The following is a 19,966-nucleotide window of genomic DNA, read 5'->3' as shown; positions in this document are numbered from 1 at the left end:
ATGTTTATAATGGTTTTGGATGAAATTCTAAAGGAAACAAAGGCAAGATATTGAAAGGATATGGAAATATTTTTGTTTACAGATAACATAGTGATCTGGGGAGTCACAATACAGAAGTGAAAAACAAACTAGAGACTTTAAATGAAAATATTGAGAAATATGGTATGAAAATCAATGTGGAGAAGAGCAAAACAGTGGTGATGACAAGAGGAGAAAGGGAAGGAATCATTAGTGCCAAGGGACAAATCCTTGAGGTTGTTGAATACTTCAAATATGTGAGAAGTGAAAATGCAAGATGCAAGGTTCGATAAGGAGATCAGCAGGCGGGTGCAAGCAGGAAACATGTTTTACCAGAATGTAAGGAACCTGGTGTGGAACAGAGAAGTTCCTGTGAAATGCAGAGTGATAATGCACAAGATGTACTATACCCTAGTATTAACGTATGCATCAGAGACTTGGGCTTTGATAGCAAGAAATAAGAGTACAGTTCAGGCCAGTGAAATAAAGTTCCCGAGGAATATGATAGGGAAGACAAGGAGAGACAGAGTAAGAAATGTTCTGGTCAGAAAAGAGATAGGTGTAGAAAAACTGAGTGATAGGATAGAGAAGAATAAATTGAGATGGTTTGAACATGTTATGCAGATGGGGGAGTGAAGGTTACCAAAACAAAAGTTGGAGGCTAAGGTAAAAGGAAAGAAGGCAAGAGAGGCCCAGGGCAAGATGGATGGACTCCGTCAAGAACAGTATAAGGAAAAGAAGACTGGACTGGAATACAATTACTGAAGAGGAGTGGTGGAAGGAGAGGCAACAGTTGAGAAGTGCCATCAACACCCCGACCAGGCAGGAGCTGGAGAAGGGGAAATGATGTGACATTATCTGTGGAAACACTACAATCTGTCCAGCTCTCTTGTTGAACATCTCAGCAAATGCACAGAGGTAAATGGTTGTCATTTTGTTCATCATCTGAAGTGATACTCTTGGAGTTCCAGTGATTATTCCATTGGAAAAGAATACATAAACATATCAATATTTACTGTACAGGCCTACCAGTGGTACAGTCCTCGAAGGTTAAAAATTTTTTTTTATTATTTTTTTATTTTTTTTGTTAGGGGCTTTACGTCGCACCGACACAGACAGGTCTTATGGTGACGATGGGATAGGAAAGGCCTAGGAGTTGGAAGGAAGTGGCCGTGGCCTTAATTAAGGTACAGCCCCAGCATTTGTCTGGTGTGAAAATGGGAAACCACGGAAAACCATCTTCAGGGCTGCCGATAGTGGGATTCGAACCTACTATCTCCCGGATGCAAGCTCACAGCCACGCGCCTCTACGCGCGCGGCCAACTCGCCCGGTGAAAGTTGAATTAGGTCTCATATGAACATTACAATAATATTTTTATTTTGTTATGTAGATGTTAATAATTGTTCAGTCAGTTTACTGTACGGTGCCTTCGACACAATGTGTGAGAATAGAGTATACCTGCTTTTGTAGTAGCCTACAGTACATTAGCATTTCACATGGTAAGGCATTGAATTTACATCTAATTATGGAAAAATAACAAGCTTTACCAAGTCATTTATTTTCAGCTAATGGTACAAAGCCAGCTTCAGTTTCCGTGGTAGCTCTACATATTCGTTTCATTACACCAATGAGTGACGCTAATACTTATAACCCTAATATCTCCAGAAGCATCTGGTGTAGGAACCTGCAACAATTATTTATAATTTTTGGTGTAGTTTGAAATTCGATCAGGAAAATGTGTACGTCCCATTTTAAAATATACAATTTCTGGTTGAATAATAATAATAATCATCATCATCATCAATGTCCCACTCCAGTCGCCTGGGTATGGTTAACAAGCCTCCTCCACTCCTTTCTGTCCTTCCACTTTTCCTGCTCCATTACTTCGGCACATCCAATCCAGCTTCTCTAATGTCCTTCCAAATCTGATCCACCACCTTCTCGGTCTTACAACTGGTCTCTTCCCTCTTTCTGGTTGAATGGGGTAGTTTATTAGTTGACTGGAATAAATTTATCCTTCCAATTTGTGAACCCCCTACATGGAAACAATTCTGCAAAATCAGTTTCTCAATATCCTGTTCTGTCCCTACTCCACACTTGGTCGCTGGCACATTGGCTACATCAGAACACCCATTATGAGTAGGAGTCTAATAAATCTAATAATTTCATCGGCATATGTTCAATTCCTAGAATATAGTCTCTCAATTTTCAGAAATTCTTTGTTAATAAGATGTTTAAGATAATGCATCAGACTATTTGCACTGTATTACAGACTGTTTGTGTAGTTCAGTATTGTGGGGATGTTTTCTGCTTTTCACATCATGATTCAGCCACCTGCTGGTGCAGTGATGTTCTACGCTCATCATTTAATTTAAAGAAATAACTATTAGGTTCTTTAGTCTGCTGAAACTAATTTTAAATAAATACAATTATTAACTATCTGAAAAAGTAAATGCATGGTAACAAAATTACAGTATATCTGAAAAATAAACAACTTAATATTAAAATGTTTCTTTTTCAGGTACAGTTTTGTTCTGTGTTGGGAGAAGTACAAAGTTACCTGAGAAATTTTTTACACAGTTACAAATTACTTTTTCAACAAGTAATCTGCAAAAATACAATTGCAAATACTATTACTTCTCAGAACGCCAGCCTTAAGGGAATCGTAGACTTTTTTTCGCACGGGCTGGTGTGATCCCAAAGTTAGGAAAGAAAAGGAAATTACTGTACTTAGTATGTGTGGGTATTTTTAGCATATAAACATTAAGTGGCTAACATCACTAAGTGAGAATAAACATAATTGATAACTTGATTGTTTCAAAACTATTTTTCCCCATGATTTTTATTTTACATAGTAACTTACAACATTTGAAAACAATTGCCGTGTACTTTATGAAATAATTGGTTCTTAAAATTCTCATCGTTAAGGCTCGAGCTCTTGCATTTGCTGAAAAGATGATCTACAGGAACATTTGAAGTAGAAAGTGCTTTTAATTTTAAGAACATCCCCAACAGTGATAGATATTATAGGATAAGTTTGATGTTATTGGAAATACTGGAGAGGTTCAAATCCTTGAACACTCATCCTGAACTTACACCACAGAAATTTGTTGGACCTCCCTAAGACGGACAACCTTAACAAAGCTTTTGCAGGTGGACAAACATGAAGTGCAGCACTTCGCAATGTGCTGTAACTCCTAGAACATGGCTTACAACATGGGGTGCTTTCTAAAAGTTGTCTCATCCAACGAGTGGATGAGGATGCTGTATTCAGTTAGGAACATTGCTTAATTCACACAATGTAAAGTTTATGGCCTATGCTTTGTGGAAATCAAGGGGTAGGTTCTGTGTCGTGTATCCACATATATTAAAGATTTGGTTGAGGTGTTCTCAAATCGTCTCATATAAAAGGAACACATCTTGAAAATTAAGATAATATCCTTGTTATAAAGCATGTATTCTACTTCTCCATGTCTTACGCAAATAGTTTGTGTTGGTGAATGGAAATACTCAAGAGACTAGGGATAATTTGTGGCATTTACATCCTTATTGCCAAAGGCTATGACCAGTGAACTAGTGTTCATTTGAACAAACCATGTATTGAGTCAGTACAAGATCTGCGGACAGTTTACCACTGGTTAGTTATGTTGTCGTTTTTTAGAAACTTACCAAAACCTGTCACTGCTTCATGGAAGTAGATATACAGGTTCTGTGGGGATGTTCTGACGTGGACAGAGAAACCTGAATGGTGCTGGGGTGGATATTAGATGCCACAGATTATCAGTAGCTTTAGTTGTCTTGTCCTGTTTAACAAGTGTTTGTAATCTTATGAACTTTGGCCCATATTGAACACCATTTCAGCACCAATTGCATTGGCAGTATTGTACTTCTCATTCTGACATCAAAACTCTGTCTCTCACACTGATGTCCATAGCAACATCCAGCCTGGCAATACACCATGCTGTTATTTTATAGTGGCCCTTAAATCGATGAAGTAAATGTGTGCTGACATTTAAATTGGGGATACTTGTTAAGATAACTGCTTCCTTCATCCACTGTTTTAAAAACCAGTAGTGAATTAAGTCATGTCATACATATTCTTGGAATATATAGAAATTATCTCAGTGATGTGTAGCAATCATTAATGTGTATTATGTGAGTCAAAATGTAAATAACTTTAATGTTTTGTATGAAAATTCAATCACTTATAAAATGTTAACCCTGCTCCCTTTTGTACATTTGATCACTTTAAAACACAAGCTGGATTTCATCCCCTCTCAGACATTATCACCTGGCAGATTTTTTTTCCCAGTTCCTTTCAGTTAGGCTAGTGAAAATTTCTTTCATGTGCCTTTCCCTTAGAGTACTCGTAAATAAATCTTGCAGGTTTAAATTGAGTGATCTTCTAGTAGGTCATCAGAATGATTGATTTTACAGCAGTAAACTCCCTAGATATGTGCAACAAAATTTACAACACATTTTGAAGGAGTTCTTCAGTCATGTCATATGGAATATTCATTGCTTTAAGCTGTAGCATATCATATTTCATCTTACTTATCCATATTCAAGCAAGATACAGAATGGGTTGGCTGTGTGTTTCAGGCCTTGAAGCTGCTGATGTGTGGTTGGGAGATGATGGGTTTGAGCCCCACTGTTGTCAGCCCTAAAAATAGTTTTATGTATTCCCATTTTTGCACCAGGCAAATTCTGAGGCTGTACCTTAATTAAAGCCACATTTGCTTCCTCTCTAATTCTATCTCGTCGCTGTAAGACCTGTCTGAATCGATGCGATATAAAACCAATATAATTATTGTAGATAAAGGAGGTAATCCACCTAATCAATACAATATAAAATTAGTACTTCCGTTTATTTTAATTGAGGTGCTAATTTCAGCTGATGATGGTCTAATATCATTAAGCCGAAACTCATACCATAATTATCTCATTTATCTGGAATAATTATATTGTCATCAATATGGAACATGAAAATTATGAACGTTGATAAAACCAATAGCAAAAAAGAAAAATTCAGATAAGAAAGAGTGATGCTGAAATTAGCCGGAACACATGTATACAGCTTGCAAGAAACTACACATGTAGTATTATAAGTGCAAGCGTTTAGGACGAGAAAGGAAGGACATTTATTGCATCATAGAAAGAAGTTTATCCTGTGGTGGTGCTGGTGGTGGTGATTATTGTTTTATGAGGAAGTACAACTAGTCAACCAGCCTCTATATAACACTGCGCCGATCCCGCGTCCAGGTTGGGACGCACAAGATCCAGGCTAGCTCAAATAATGATCATAATTGTCGCTGTTCATAGTCTACGGGCTATGGGTTCCGAATGAGAAAAAGAACACCAATTTATACTAGTGTAACTACTTAACTTACGCAGAAGGACTTCTCCTACCTGTATTCCAAGTTAGTATCCACTCCAGCTTATGAAATTACCAAATTGTTAGTACTTACCTCTAGGCAACTATTCTAAAAATCATTAAAAGAATGGTTGACTTTTATTATGTTTCATTTATTATAAATTAAGTTAAATCAAACATAAAAGAAACTGCCAAAATTTTCTCTTTGAGATAGTAAGTATGTACGTTGATCTATATCTTGAAGTTCATTTTTGGAAATATCAAGTTAGAGACGTTGGATAGAAATATAATCTCAAATGAGGATGATTAAAAATGAAAAAAGAAAATTTTTATTTAGATCTTAATTGAATAAATACTAGTCTGAAAAATATCTAATTGAAAAGAAAGGAATCTAAGTCAAACAAAGACATTAGATGCATCTAATAATATGAACAAAAATTACATTGAAACCTACTATGTACACTGTCGTAGATTGAGAGTTTTTCTTTAAAATATAGGACCCAGTTTTCCTATTTGGCAGTAAACAAATTAAGAATTGGAATCGCATCGCTCACTAAATAAATTCTTGAAAAATTATTTTAAATATTCTATTTTCTTTCGTCTGATTTTCGTTAATTCATGGGAATAAGTTAGCTTTGCTTGACTCTAACTATTTGTGTCCAAATACACAACCAGATTGACATGGGAAATATCTTCAAAAATATTTAAAACATTTAACATATATCTCATCTTTCAAACATGTTCATATTTCTAGGCACATCTTCTTGCATAAGCAACGACAACTCCCTTTAAGTCAATGTATATTCTTAAATTATTATGATCAAACATCCTATCTAGAAAATTATGCAAATTATTCTCTTAATCGAGATCATTAATTAATTCAAGTGCATATCTATGTCATAACATTGTGCTACCAAGTGTATCTGACCATCACTCCATCAAATCATACGGTAATTGGGTGGTCTAACTTGTGAGAAGACTTCACTTATAACGAACAACTCTTATTTGTGAAGTTAAGTCACCAGTGATATCGGGTAATGCATTGGAATAACCTTCAAAGCTCCCCTAGTATGTGTGAAAATTCTTACAATTAGAAGAAATACACGGATGTAGGCTAATTTAATATCATCCTTCTCATTACGAATCAATTGGTGAACTTGAATAAAAATATTAACATACGGTCGGCATTGAGATCGTATCCTATTCTACTTATGGCTTACTCAAGGATAAAAAGTCGATTGAAGACAGATTATATTCATTAACTACCTCAAAAATACGTATCTTGGAATACTATCTTCCTTAAAAACACAACTATGACCATACTCACGAAGAAACAATAACTATCACCAACATTAATCATTATAATTTCATATCATTATTAACAGTTAAAAAACCATCACTTCACATTTCTTATATCGCATTTCACTTCACAGTATATGCATTAGCTCATTCCAACTCAACGTATTTCTCACTGTCATCATGGACCGTGGAACTAACTATTCTGTCATAGTCTCAATCTTTTAATAATTCCGAAATATATTGCTATATCCTCCCATTCAATAAACATATCCTACATACGATCTCATTTCCACTCTTATTTGATGTCATAAGTTCTCACATAAGCCTAATATTTACCGCAACGTCGTATGAAATTCACCAATAAATCAAAAGTTAACCTTCTCTAATATTACATTGACAGCATTACGAACGGATGCTTTATTATCACTGGTTGACTATATCCTACACATGGATTTGACGTTTAAGTCTGATGAATACCTAACAACCTTTAACCTAACTATAGTTTACGTCTTCTCGCATATAATTATTTCACTGACACTAACTAGAATAGCACTTTGATAAAAAGAGTAAATAAATTCTTACTTGTATGGTTGACTTAAAGAAACTTATCTTTGCTCTGCTTTTCCCGTAGTCGTCTCGTGTCCAGGTGGATGGACATGCGGGCACAGTTCCTGGCATTTCCCTTATTTGTTTGGGAACATCTGGGACTGTCTCATCTGGTTATTGGTCTTCATGGGTCGGAAATGTCATCCTGTACTGCTTTCATCTGGGCAGCCTCGCCTCCATTTTCTTAATGCATGCTGCTAGTAGCTCGAGCAATTGGAACGAAACAAGACGTCAGTTTAGTTAATGTCGTCATCTTATGGCTATACTTTTCTACTATTTGCATGTGATAAATGAATATTACTCTTAGAAAAGTTGATCTTGGAAATACTCTAACAGTTTGGAATATGTAAAAGTGAATATTCCATTCAAATTATGGAGATTGTGTCTTTATATTTTTCTTTTCTCTCTTCTTGTCGATGTTACAGTTCTTTAGCCGCTCCGAATTGATGGTATCGGCTAATACGTCGTCTTGGGTGTATAACGTGACATATCAATGTAGAACATTTTATATTTTAGAATGCGACTTAATTTCGCGGTGCGAAATATTTTGTAGCGCTAATACTGCAGAGAATAGCTGTGAACAAAGACTTCACTCTGTCTTATGGGTAGTGTTCTGGTGCAACGATGTTTTCCTTCCTCTTGCGATCGACCGTGACGTTCTTCTATGCAAATTGAATGAATGTTAAATTTTTCTTCTGATAATAACTCTTAACAATCTTCATACGTCATTCTTTATCACCGCCTTCTATGTTTCTTTTTTGCCGAGCGCTTGACGGAAACATTACTACTTCGGCTCATAGTAGTATCTGACGTTTTAATATCGAGGTTCTGACGACTTAAACTCCATTTTTGTTCCGATTGGATCTTGTTGAGAACAGTGAAATGGCACAACACTTATCAGAGAAAAGAATGGAAGGGATCCGATAACTCGATAAATGAAGGTATCAGCCAAAAGGAAAATGAGGGCTACGAAGGGCATGAAAATGGAAGACTCTTTAGGCCTCGAATGCTCTAATGCTGTCAGGGTCGAAAAAGTACAAGAGTTGACCAAGAGAGGTCGGATAGGATAGATGAAAGTGAGGAACCTGGCATAAGTAAGTGGAAGCAATTCCAGGACTCAGCCAAGGGCTCCATGGTCACCACCTCATGCTCCAAAGTTTAGAGCCCGTGGGGCAGGGGATACCATGGGTCTTATTCTATGTTAAACTAGATCAGTGATCTCTCTTTCATGATATTTCTTTGTGATTCATTCAGTCTGGCAGTGCATATTGCCAAGAATTGTTTTTTTTTTTTTGTTGATTCTGTATGATCGTAATGTTATTAATTTCATATCGTGAGTGTGAATTGTCAAAAAGTTGAACTGTGGTCAAAGTGAGGAATGCACTTTTTGTTTAATTAATCCATTCTTTCATTCATTCATTCAGAATTTGTCATACATTGTTACCGTACCGGCTTTGATAACACAGATATTCATGAATTTGTATTTTTGTTGCCAAGTCCATATCAACGCCGAGCCACGAGAAAATGGGTTAACAGAATGTAATGAAAGTCAGTATATAGAGACGGGGAATAAGAAACTACAGTCTAAGTTATAAACAATTTTATTCACCCTGTATGAAATTGTACTTTAAGGAAAGGCACCTAAAATTTAATTTTTAAATACCTATGTTCTTGGTCCTATCAAAAAGTACTACATAACAAAATTTATAGAGAATACAATTTCTGACCATTTATGTTTTATTCAGTTTTACCATACCGACTATGATAAGAATGGTATTTCAGAGTTGGAAGAAAACTAAATGTGAAGGCCTACAATATTGAAAGCGCATTACATTGACCATTGTTTGTGGTGATGTTCTTTGTCTCTTATACTGCCACTCAACTCCGATAGATGGGATTACTGCTGTGTACCAAGTATAACAGCCTGACTGAATATTGGTGAGAAATATCTGGGGAGTTAGAAAACTTTCTTCTTTAGCATGGCATTCCTCTGTTTCATACATTTTCTGATACTGTACTACTGGTACGCAACTCACTGGTCCATTATAGTATCCCAGCTATTCCTTCCCTACTCTGACGTGCTGTTTTGAATGATCAGTGTGCACTCTTAAGGCAGAGGGCTCACTTAGTAGTAGTTAGTAGTAGTATGACCTGATCTAGAATTACAATTTAGGCATATTCCAAATTATAGCACCACAGTTCACTAAATAACTCAAAATTCAACCCTGAAAAGAGCCGTTTCTTAAAGAGAGCTTCTTCCTCTTCACTTTTATTAAATTCTATATTCATCTTATTCAAAATTAGCAGTGAAGAAGGGGTTCCTCCTCTGGCTTGGAGGAAAAAATTACCTCCAAGTCAGATTGATTGTTCTGCCGCCAGTGTAGTGAATTGAGATTTTCCGAATCATCGGGTACTCCTAGGAAACATATTAGTAAAAGGACATAGTTTTTGCCCTGGGACTCTCCACTATTCTACCCCTCTCCGAAAAAAGACTTAAGAGTGTTCACGGATCACGGCTGTCTGCGGCCTGGTCATTCCAGCTCTGGAAATTTGGACGGTTAGATCGGCAGCATAGTACTGTTTGTTAAAAGTGAGAAACTGTGTGGTTTTTCATTTAATTGAGTATTTCAATCAATCAATCAATCAATCAATACTGATCTGCATTTAGGGCAGTCACCCAGGTGGCAGATTCCCTATCTGTTGTTTACCTAGCCTTGTCCTAAATGATTTCAAAGAAATTGGAAATTTATTGAACATCTCTCTTGGTAAGTTATTCCAATCCCTAACTCCCCTTCCTATAAATGAAAATTTGCCCCAGTTTGTCCTCTTGAATTCCAACTTTATCTTCATATTGTGATCTTTCCTACTTTTATAAACGTCACTCAAACTTATTCGTCTACTAATGTCATTCCACGCCATCTCTCCGCTGACAGCTCGGAACATACCACTTATTGCAGGTTATAAACTTCATTTTCCTCGTCCGTATTGAAGATCTACTTGTGATACAATTCCTATAGTTTTGCCAATTGCCACCTTTTCAATACAATAAAAATATGTTATAAACTTACATATTTATTATGATGTTTACATGGTACATGTTTCGCTCCTTTTCGTGAGCATCATCAGCCAAACTATCATTAATCTAAGATTGTGTAAGATCATAAAACAATTCTTTGGTTCAAAATTACTCTTATAAAACTAATTGACAATCTTATAATATTTTAAAGTCACACTATCATAAAATTATGTCTGAAGTTAACACTTTTTGTCTAAAAACTTCTTCAATCTAAACATTTTATCGCCGAAACTTATCCGGTGAACATCTTTTGAAATTGTTTAAAATGAGAATAAAATAAAAATTAAAAATAAAAAACTTTGAAATCTGGCTAGTTTTGCTGATTCCCATTGCTTAAAACTTCATAGCAGTATTGAATATCTTCTGCAGTTGATAATTGTCATTATGGATAATAGACTTGTTCTCGTTGCTGGAGTAACATTTATAAAATTTATTGGTATTAAATTTGATTATCAATGGGGTAAAATTGTTCGTGAACAAACTTGTTGATAAAACAATTATGACTACCAGGTGGGCTCACAAATCAGTAAAAGAGTAAAATTTTATAATAAATACACGGGGTAATTCTGTATAAACACTGAGAATACATTCAAAAATTCGTATGCATCTTGGTATGAAATCATTTAATCAAGAGTTGTCCAAAACAGGTAAATAAATGTTGACCAAAACTGTTGATTCAAAATTGTTAGGTAGCGTACATGTCTTTGAAAGTGGTCATGCACATAAAACAAGTTCATCCCATCAACACCTTACAAGGGTATGGCGGTTTCTGAAGCGGAGGTATACATGAATTTCAAATACTTTGCGACTCTAAAATCATGAATATTGTGTAGTTATAATTGGACGTATATCTCACTTGTAGTAGTACGGGCACGGCAGAATAGTAGTCATTCTCTCGGCAATGTAAAGATTAAATATGTTGGACCTGAGGTGCTACAAGTGAAGGAGTTCAACATTTAAAAACGTAACAAAGAAACTAGATATGTATATAATTCTCCTTCCCTAATATATTGTGGATTTCTAATTACTTTCATCATATCTGTTTTAACAGTGCTCGTATATAATTTTCCTCTACCAAAATATTTGGATTATCTACCTAAATATTGAACTTAACAGTTAAAGTGGTTGGTAAAACAATATACTGTACTGTAAAAAAGAGTTATGCAAAACCTGTTACATTTCAGGCATCCGACTCTTTAGCTGAATTGTCAGCGTACTTCCCTTTGGTTGGGAGGGTCCTGAGTTCAATTCCTGGCCAGTTTGGGGATTTCAATCGCTTCTGATTAATTCTTCTTGCTCGAGGTCTGGGTGTTTGTGTATGGCCCAACACTCTCCTCTTCATATTCAGACAACACACTTCGCTTCCAACCACCATAGAAACACGCAGTAGTAATTAGATCCCTCCACATACGGTTGACGCCAGGAAGGGCATCCGGCCGTAAAACAGGGCCAAATCCACATGTGCAATGCAGTTCGCACCCACGAAACCACAGGTGTGGGAAGAGTGGTAGAAAAAGATATTAAAATTCAAGCAATAAACAAGGATGTATAATTTGTTTTAATATAAGTTAATAATTACTAATGAAATTCTGAGCAAAAAGGAATTGTCACTTTTTTAAAAATATCTCGTTTTGAATAATTCTAAAAGTGTAAGTAGGTCTCCATTGTCTTATAATACATGCCACTAGATTGTAACATGCAGTGCATGTCAGATGTATGACAAATGTTTTTGATACTGGTATATATTTTTATTTTTTAAATTTTCTTTCCTTCTGAAATATTACAAGAAATTGTGTATAATTTTTAGCACAGACTGATTCCATGGGCAATATGTTGTGTGTGTTTTGTTTCTTCCAAATCCCCATGATGTTCATGTTTAAACACAATCCACTTTGTGTTTCTGTCAAGTCAGTTCATCCCATGTAAGGTTTGAAATTAATGTAATATGGAATACTATGAAATAATTCAACAATCCCCATACCTTAGTAGCTACTGTTATACTACTGCTAGTGAAAATGTTGCGTGTAATAAGCTCACATTTAGTACAACATTGAATTTAACAAAGACAGATGACTAATATTTGCTGGAAACATGCTGGCAATTACAAGCTTCAGTATTACGGAAGTTCCTACTCACTCCTTGGCCTGGGTACTGTAAACTGGGGTTTTAAGAGAGATCTTAGGGAGCATTGGCCATAGGGTATGGCCAATAAAGCTGACCTGTCACCCAGAACTCTTTTAAACCTCCCAATACTATTATTATGGTCTATACTAATTGTAATATATGGTGTATTGTTTCAGGACTTGGCTCTTTGAGATCGTTCTCGTAGAGGAAATTGTCATGATTGCTTGCTGTGGTGTGGACCCTTTTGCAAAAGGAGTGCCTTATTGTGAGTGTAATACTGAAAAGAAGCGAAGGTTCTCTTGTGATTGTGGAGAAGAACTTGATGGTAAGGTTTAAATTGAATTGAGATTAATTAGATCATATTTGTAGTCCTGTGACTTTCCTTAAATTTATAGAATCTTCTTTCAGTATGATTAATTGGAGATGGTAAACATATCCTAATTTCTGTTTGCCATATATAGAAATACAGAAACAATGAAAGGAACACATAACAGGAAATACACAAAGACGGGTCAGTGCGAGAAGAGGGAGGAATTTCCGTTTAAAATCTTAGGAAGAAATGAGGCGGTTTCGTTCTTTCTTTCTTTCTGTTTTTCTTTCTTTAAATTTTTGTGTAAATTTGTCTTGCCTCCTTGGCTTATTGCATGCACCAGTTAAGTATGTTGTTAACATCTCAATGTTAAAGCAAAGGTTTTGTAAAATTTATAGTCAGGACTAATCATTAGTTCTGCCAATAATCCCAGTCATTTCATTTTTAAATACTAAGTCTTTGCGAGCAATTGAGTTGATAATAGTTCCAAAAGAGATCATACATGGTTTGCAAGATTTGGACACCATAACATACAGTACCAGGAAAAGTTGATTTCAAAGAGCATGAGGAGCTTTTGAATTGAGTGAATGTTCTTTGTCAGCGATGACACTGTCTATAAGAGTTTTGCTGAAAGTCAGAATTATGTTTCTGAATGAAAAGACACTTATATCACCTGAAATATGTCTTCTTGTAGACCTTGAACTGTTGAATACTGCTCTGCAAGCAGCAATCTGGAACTCAACTAACAGCAAGCACCACGATGTTCCATAGTACCACGTCCCAGGAACTGTCCCTCGTAGTACCAAGTCCACATTCCGCGTTGATCTGCATCAAATTTCCGTCGATCTACGTCGATCTCAGTCGTTCTCCGTCGTTCGTCGTCGATCTCCGCCGTCTTGAGTCAGAATTTCTCATGTTAATAAAAGAGTGGCTTTAACACGAGAAAGTCCATCTGACTAGGCCACTGATAGAGTGCACTATGTTGAAACAAGCGCCATTTGATTTGTGCTCTTAGAACTGATTATAATTATTTCGGAAATAATCACCATTCACTGGGTGAGAAATGTGTTGAAGCACTGTTTCTTTTCGTAAGTTGCAATAATTGTAAAATGAGAAAATGCATTTCTATGCATAGTTCACCTTTACACTCACTGTATACCATTCGTCTTGTCAGAAATAACTCTCATTCGAAGCACAGTTTATCATGACTCACTTTCACAGCAAAGAAATAAATAAATAGCTCTCTCTTGTAATATATCATAATGTTCCTTCTCACTATCACAGTTCCTTAAATACTTGTGTACGAATCCTATTAAGTCACGATGTCGCTGAATTACGAAGTATGCGTAATGTATTACGGCATTTTTACAGTTCATTAGACAATCTATTCACATGAGATGTTTCAAATGGTACAGTCTGTTATGATAATTAGCGAACAGTCTTTATGCACAAGTTGAAGTGTATTAGGCTTTGATAATACTCAAAATAGTCAATGTGTTACAAACCTACACTCATGATGTTCTATGTTGAAACAGTTCAAGACCATTACGATTTAAAGTAGTCGTGCTAATTTCAAGTTTGTTAAAGTTATTCACATGAATATTGGCAAAATATCACAAGTCTTATGACTTCGATGTTATAAACACATTAATTTCCGAAGTTCGACTGTCTCTGACGAATTGAAAGTCCAACAATTTATAGGTTACTCACTGGTGTTCACATAAGCTAAGTGTCAACTTGCTGTCAGAATGTATACAAGTATGGCGACGTTCCCGCAGAATGAACACTGAGTTTGACTTCACTTGTCGCGAGCAGCATGACAGGCGAGCCAGCTGTGAAGGATTTGAACTGGCTTGCTTTGGCCTGGTCCGCGGCTTATATTCCACAAGGCCAAGGTTACTCGCCACGTCATGAGGAGAAATGTGGCTCCTTTCTCGCTTATATCTCTTTAATCCTTGATGGAATTTGTTGAGATTGACAAGTATGGTCCAAGTTAAACCGGATCCGGACTAACCATGGTGTGTGTGCAGATCTTCTGTATAAATGGAGGGAAAAGTCATCATCCAGCTGCAACTGTAGTGCTGAGGGCTAACTGTGAAGCACATCACACATGAATGCCCACTGAGACGTTTCAAAGGAGAAACAAGTGAATTTTTCCTGGCGACGCCACAGGCGATTACCTGTGTATATAATGTAGATATAAATCTGTAATTTATTGTACTGTTCATGTATATGCCATACGATAAATAAATAAACGAATAAATAAATCTATAATACTGCATTGGATTGTGTCCTTCCATCTCAATCGTGGTCATCCACGGCCTCTCCTTCCCTGCATTTGCATTTCCATCACCATTTTTGGCATTCATTCATCACTCATTCGCTTTATGTGCCCAAACCATCTTAGTCGGCTCTTCTGTGTTCTATCATTCATTTTTCCACCCCAATTTCTTGCCGGATTTTCTCATTCCTTATTTTGTCTCTTCTATTCTTCTGTATCATACTCCTCAAGAAGTTCATTTCAGCTGCCTGCTTTCGATGCTCATCATTCTTTGTCATTGTCCAAGTTTCTGCTCCGTAAGTTGTTATAGGTACGTAATACATCTTGTACATAGTTCCCATAACATGTTTCTTACGCTATGATAAGGAGATATATTGTACTAAAATTTGTGTATTTTTTACGTTCTAAAATTTTGGATTTAAAGATCCTTACTACTTCAAAAAATTCTGCAATAAAAAGTTCCATTCACAGGTTTCCTGATATAGCTGTGATTCATATATCATACAAATTTTGTTACATTTGGAAGAATATTATGGTAGAAAAATGGGAATAATATTTAAAATTATAATTGGCAGGAAAATGAAAGCAAAGCAGACGCTACGCCCATTTCTGCTTTGTGTAGACTGGCAAACAAAGCATTATTAAAGTGATAAATGGTTTGAATTCAACGGAATAAGAAACTCTATCCTTTCAATTTCAGCCTTAAAACTTTTTTGCCAAAATTACCAAAATATTGATTTTCATCTCCAGTCTGTCCCCTTAAGAGAATATTTACATCCCTCTTGAATATACTTTTGCTTGATTCTATATCAAGGTCTTGTCTCCTATCAATAGTGTTAAAGAGACTGGGGAGGCAGATTTGGAAAGATCATCAAAGTATTGAGTGCTGAGTGTGGAAAATTTGGAGAAGGTCTTTGATTCTGGTGGAGAGGGAAGAAACACGGAGAGAGAAGAGCGAGACAAGATGTTCTGAGTGGTAATGCCCATTTAAGATCCCATGGAAGCAACTCGGGTTCGTTGCCTGTCGCCTGATGTGCAGCAGTGACCCATTTATTGCCCTTAATACTTGCTGCATGACAGATTTCTGAGCTTGGGGGTTTCTTTTCCTGACAATAGGGAACATGCATGATCCGGGGTTTTAATTAAAAATATGCTAATCTGATTCAAAATTTCATGCAGAATTCAAAAATGTGATCAGAATGTACAAATAATAACTCCAAACATGATAAAAATCTACGAAAATGTCACGTCACGCAAGTACGCGATCTCATTGGTCTGACGTCATCGTACAGGTTGACTGAATTAGCAGACGAAATAACACATAGTGTGCTGTGTGAAGCAGGATACACTTCGCGTATTTCTACTTTACGTTAGTGTCCAGTATGGTTAAATTCGAGGTCTATACATTGGATAATAATCTGAGTGGTATATTTTAGACTTAAAATGAATCCTGCGCAGACAGTGAAGCAGAAAACTTGTAAATGGTGTAGAGATCCGATGTGCAATAGCACATCGCATACCATACCAAACAAATTGTTTATACATGTTTCAAAGACGCTAAAACTAGGGAGAAATGGATTTTGGCGAGCCGGAGAAATGCTGGTGATATATCGGAAAAGTCTACAGTTTACTTTTTTGAAGATTTTAACGTAAGATGAATTTGTTTGAATTTTCAAATCACTTTTCCATGTCAGCTGTTCTAGTGGTAAAACTTTAAATTTTAATATATGATGCTTTATTTAAATGCTTCAATTACATCTTGGAATATGAAAGTAATAAACAGTGCATTAAATAATGCTGATTATTAAAGTATTCTCCAAACCTAACCTATGTTTTGGGTGATCCATGTCAAGATAATAAATCAAAGGGGTTATGAACCATTTTGACAGCTCTAATTCTACCAATATATCTTGGCATGGGACAGTTATGTATGTCTTTATTGAAGAGCTTAATTGGTAAATTTAGGCTATATCTAAATACTCTATAATGTAACAAAGAATAGGCGTGTACATCATGAAAGGAAACAACGTGAATTTAACAAATGTATAACTCTACACAAAACCAATGCTTGTCTGTTGGGGTCTTATAAGTTAACAATGCTCAATTATAATAATTATCATAATATTAATGAAATAAATAACATAATTGCACACAGGTGAAAATAGTGATGTAGGTGTTTAAAATATTATCCAAATTAGCCTAAGTTTTAGGTTATACAAGCCAAGTCAATAAACGAAGGGTAAAAATACCGCGCGAGTTGGCCGTGCGGTTAGGAGCGCGCAGCTGTGAGCTCGCATCCGGGAGATAGAAGGTTTTGAACCCCACTGCCGGCAGCTCTGAAGATGGTTTTCCGTGGTTTCCCATTTTCACACCAGGCAAATGCTGAGGTTGTACCTAAGGCCACGGCCGCTTTGTTCCCATTCCTAGGCCTATCCTGTCCCATCGTCGCCATAAGACCTATATGTGACGGTGTGACGTAAAGCAAACAGCAAAAAAAAAAAAAAAAAAAAAAACTAAATGTCACAGCACCCAAAGACATTCCTGTATTGAGCGACTAAAATGTCACCAGGACACTTTTCTTTCCTGATATGCTCAGCTTGTTAAAAGCCAAATGTAATTAATGTTATTGGCTTCACGCCCCGCTAACTACTTCTACGATTTTCGGAGACGCCGATGTGCAGGAATTTAGTCCTGCAGGAGTTCTTTTACGTGCCAGTAAATCTACCGACACGAGGCTGACGTATTTGAGCACCTTCGACTACCACCGGACTGAACCAGGATCGAACCTGCCAAGTTGGGGTCAGAAGGCCAGCACCTCAACCGTCTGAACCACTCAGCCCAACTTGTGAAAACTAGATGAAGTCATATTTATCTTTATCATGTTTAACTTTTTCCCTCCACAAAGATATTTAATTCTCTTTCATGGGCCCCGGAAGTGGGTAGGCCAGTTGCCCCAACCATAAATATATATTTTTTTTCAGAAATGATAGGTTATAGACCTACAGTACTATGATCTTTCTTTCTTAATCAGTTTATCCTTCAGGGTTGGTTTTCTCTCGGACTCAGCGACGGATTTCACCTCTACCACTTCAAGGGCAGTGTCCTGGAACGTGAGACTTTGAGTATGGTGATGAAACTGGTGAGGAGGGCCATTACCTCGCCCAGGCGGCCTCACCTGTTATGCTCAACAGGGGCCTTGTGGGAGGATGGGAGGATCGGAAGGGATAGACAAGGAAGAAGGAAGGAAACGGCCGTGGCCTTAGGTGCCTGGAGGAGAAGTAGGAAAATACGAAAAACCACTTCGAGGATGGCTGAGGTGGGATTCGAAACCCTTCTACTCAGTTGACCTCCCGAGGCTGAGTAGACCCCGTTCCAGCCCTCGTACTATTTGTTTTCAACTTTCATGGCAGAGCCGGGAATCGAAACCGGGCCTCGGGGAGTGGCACACATTAACCACTACACCACAGAAGCGGACTAGTACTATAATGCTACCTATATGTTTATGTTAGTGCTGAAATCCGATTTCTTACTTTACTAATGCTGAAAGCCCGAAAATGTAATGTTATTCATTAATAGGGGAATCAGTCTAGAAGGAAATGTTGAAAGTGATGTGATATCTATCCAGGTTCTTTGTTATCCTAATACTATGGTTTACAGTACATTGCACGTATATAAAGGACGCCACTTACAAACTTGCTTGTTATCCGCTAATTTCTGCGGCCACAAAAGTCACATTTTTCAAGAATGATGACATCTACACATGGTAGATTGTCTGACTGTGCTGTTTTGAACCTTTCTTCTGTCATTTCGAAGTTATTCGCGATCATGAATAATAAACAATCGGCTTTTAGCAACGGCTGATGCACAACGGCTGGCAGAGCTCCATGCGGTACTGGATCGTGACGTCACAGCGCGCCGCTTACGTCAGAGGCCGTTTCACTCGCCTTGCGGAAAGGCACTATTAAATATTTTTTTAATGGTAGAAAACAAGGCAACATACCACAATGTAATACGTTTACGTACTATTTCATTGGTGTACTTTTCAAAAAAAATATTTTTGAAAATGATGCATGTTCCCAATTGCAGCAAGGAGGGACACTGCTCTATCTAATTGGTTAATATTGAAGGGGGAGGCTGTTGTCCAAATCGGAGAGCAGTAGTTCAAGACAGGTTGAATGATCATGAGGAAGAAGTGACAAAGAGCAGTGGGATTAGAAATTTCTGTGAAGTGGTAGAGAATGACTAGTAATTTCATAGCCTTGGTTATATATGTTCCTGTGTGGTTCTTGAATCGTAATTTTGTATAGAATATTACACCCAAGTCACGCTGTTACGTAATTATGGCGATAGGCTTGTCAAGTAGATAATATGACGTCGGTAGAGGAGATTTACGTAGTGTTATGGTCATGTGGCTGTACTTTAGTGGATTGGGGATATGGGGATAAGTTTCCAAGTACGGCACCGGTTCGAGAGGACATTAAGTGAGGACTGTAGAAGAGCTGCATCTGCTGGATTCCTGATCTTCCTAAATATCTAGCAGTCATCAGCAAAAAGTAGGGTATTTGCTGTTTTGTTAAGTTTGGACGGCATATTGTCCATAAACAAGGAAAACAGCAAGGGGCCAGGAGCACTTCCTTGTGGGACACCGGAGGTGACTTGTAACCATGAGGATGATGTGCCTGATATTACCACACTCTGCCAACGGTTATGTAGGAAGCCAGCAAGAAGGGTTAGAACACTGCCTTGTATATTAAATTGTTTGGAGAGTTTATGGAGCAGCAGAGTATGATCTACAGAATTGAAAGCTTTCAAAATGTATACTCTTCTGGCCATTCTCTCCATGCCCATCCTCATCACATGTACATATGCATGTATTT

General features: G+C 37.0%; 1 protein-coding gene across 7 annotated transcripts in view; it reads left to right on the top strand.

Moving 5' to 3' along the window:
* LOC136864693 (SPRY domain-containing SOCS box protein 3) overlaps positions 1-19,966 on the top strand; it is a 261,046-nt gene that overhangs the window by 34,356 nt on the left and 206,724 nt on the right. For all 7 annotated transcript variants that reach the window (XR_011017856.1, XM_068226384.1, XM_068226383.1 and 4 more), the window contains exon 2: positions 12,675-12,823. Coding sequence is in view for 6 of the 7 variants with exons in the window: in XM_068226384.1 (XP_068082485.1) it covers positions 12,715-12,823 (109 nt within the window). In the remaining variant the exon portion in view is untranslated. The remainder of the gene's footprint in view (positions 1-12,674; positions 12,824-19,966) is intronic.

The sequence above is a fragment of the Anabrus simplex genome, chromosome 2 (genome assembly GCF_040414725.1).
Source record: "Anabrus simplex isolate iqAnaSimp1 chromosome 2, ASM4041472v1, whole genome shotgun sequence".
NCBI lineage: Eukaryota > Metazoa > Arthropoda > Insecta > Orthoptera > Tettigoniidae > Anabrus > Anabrus simplex.
This window is presented reverse-complemented; position numbering and strand designations above follow the sequence as displayed.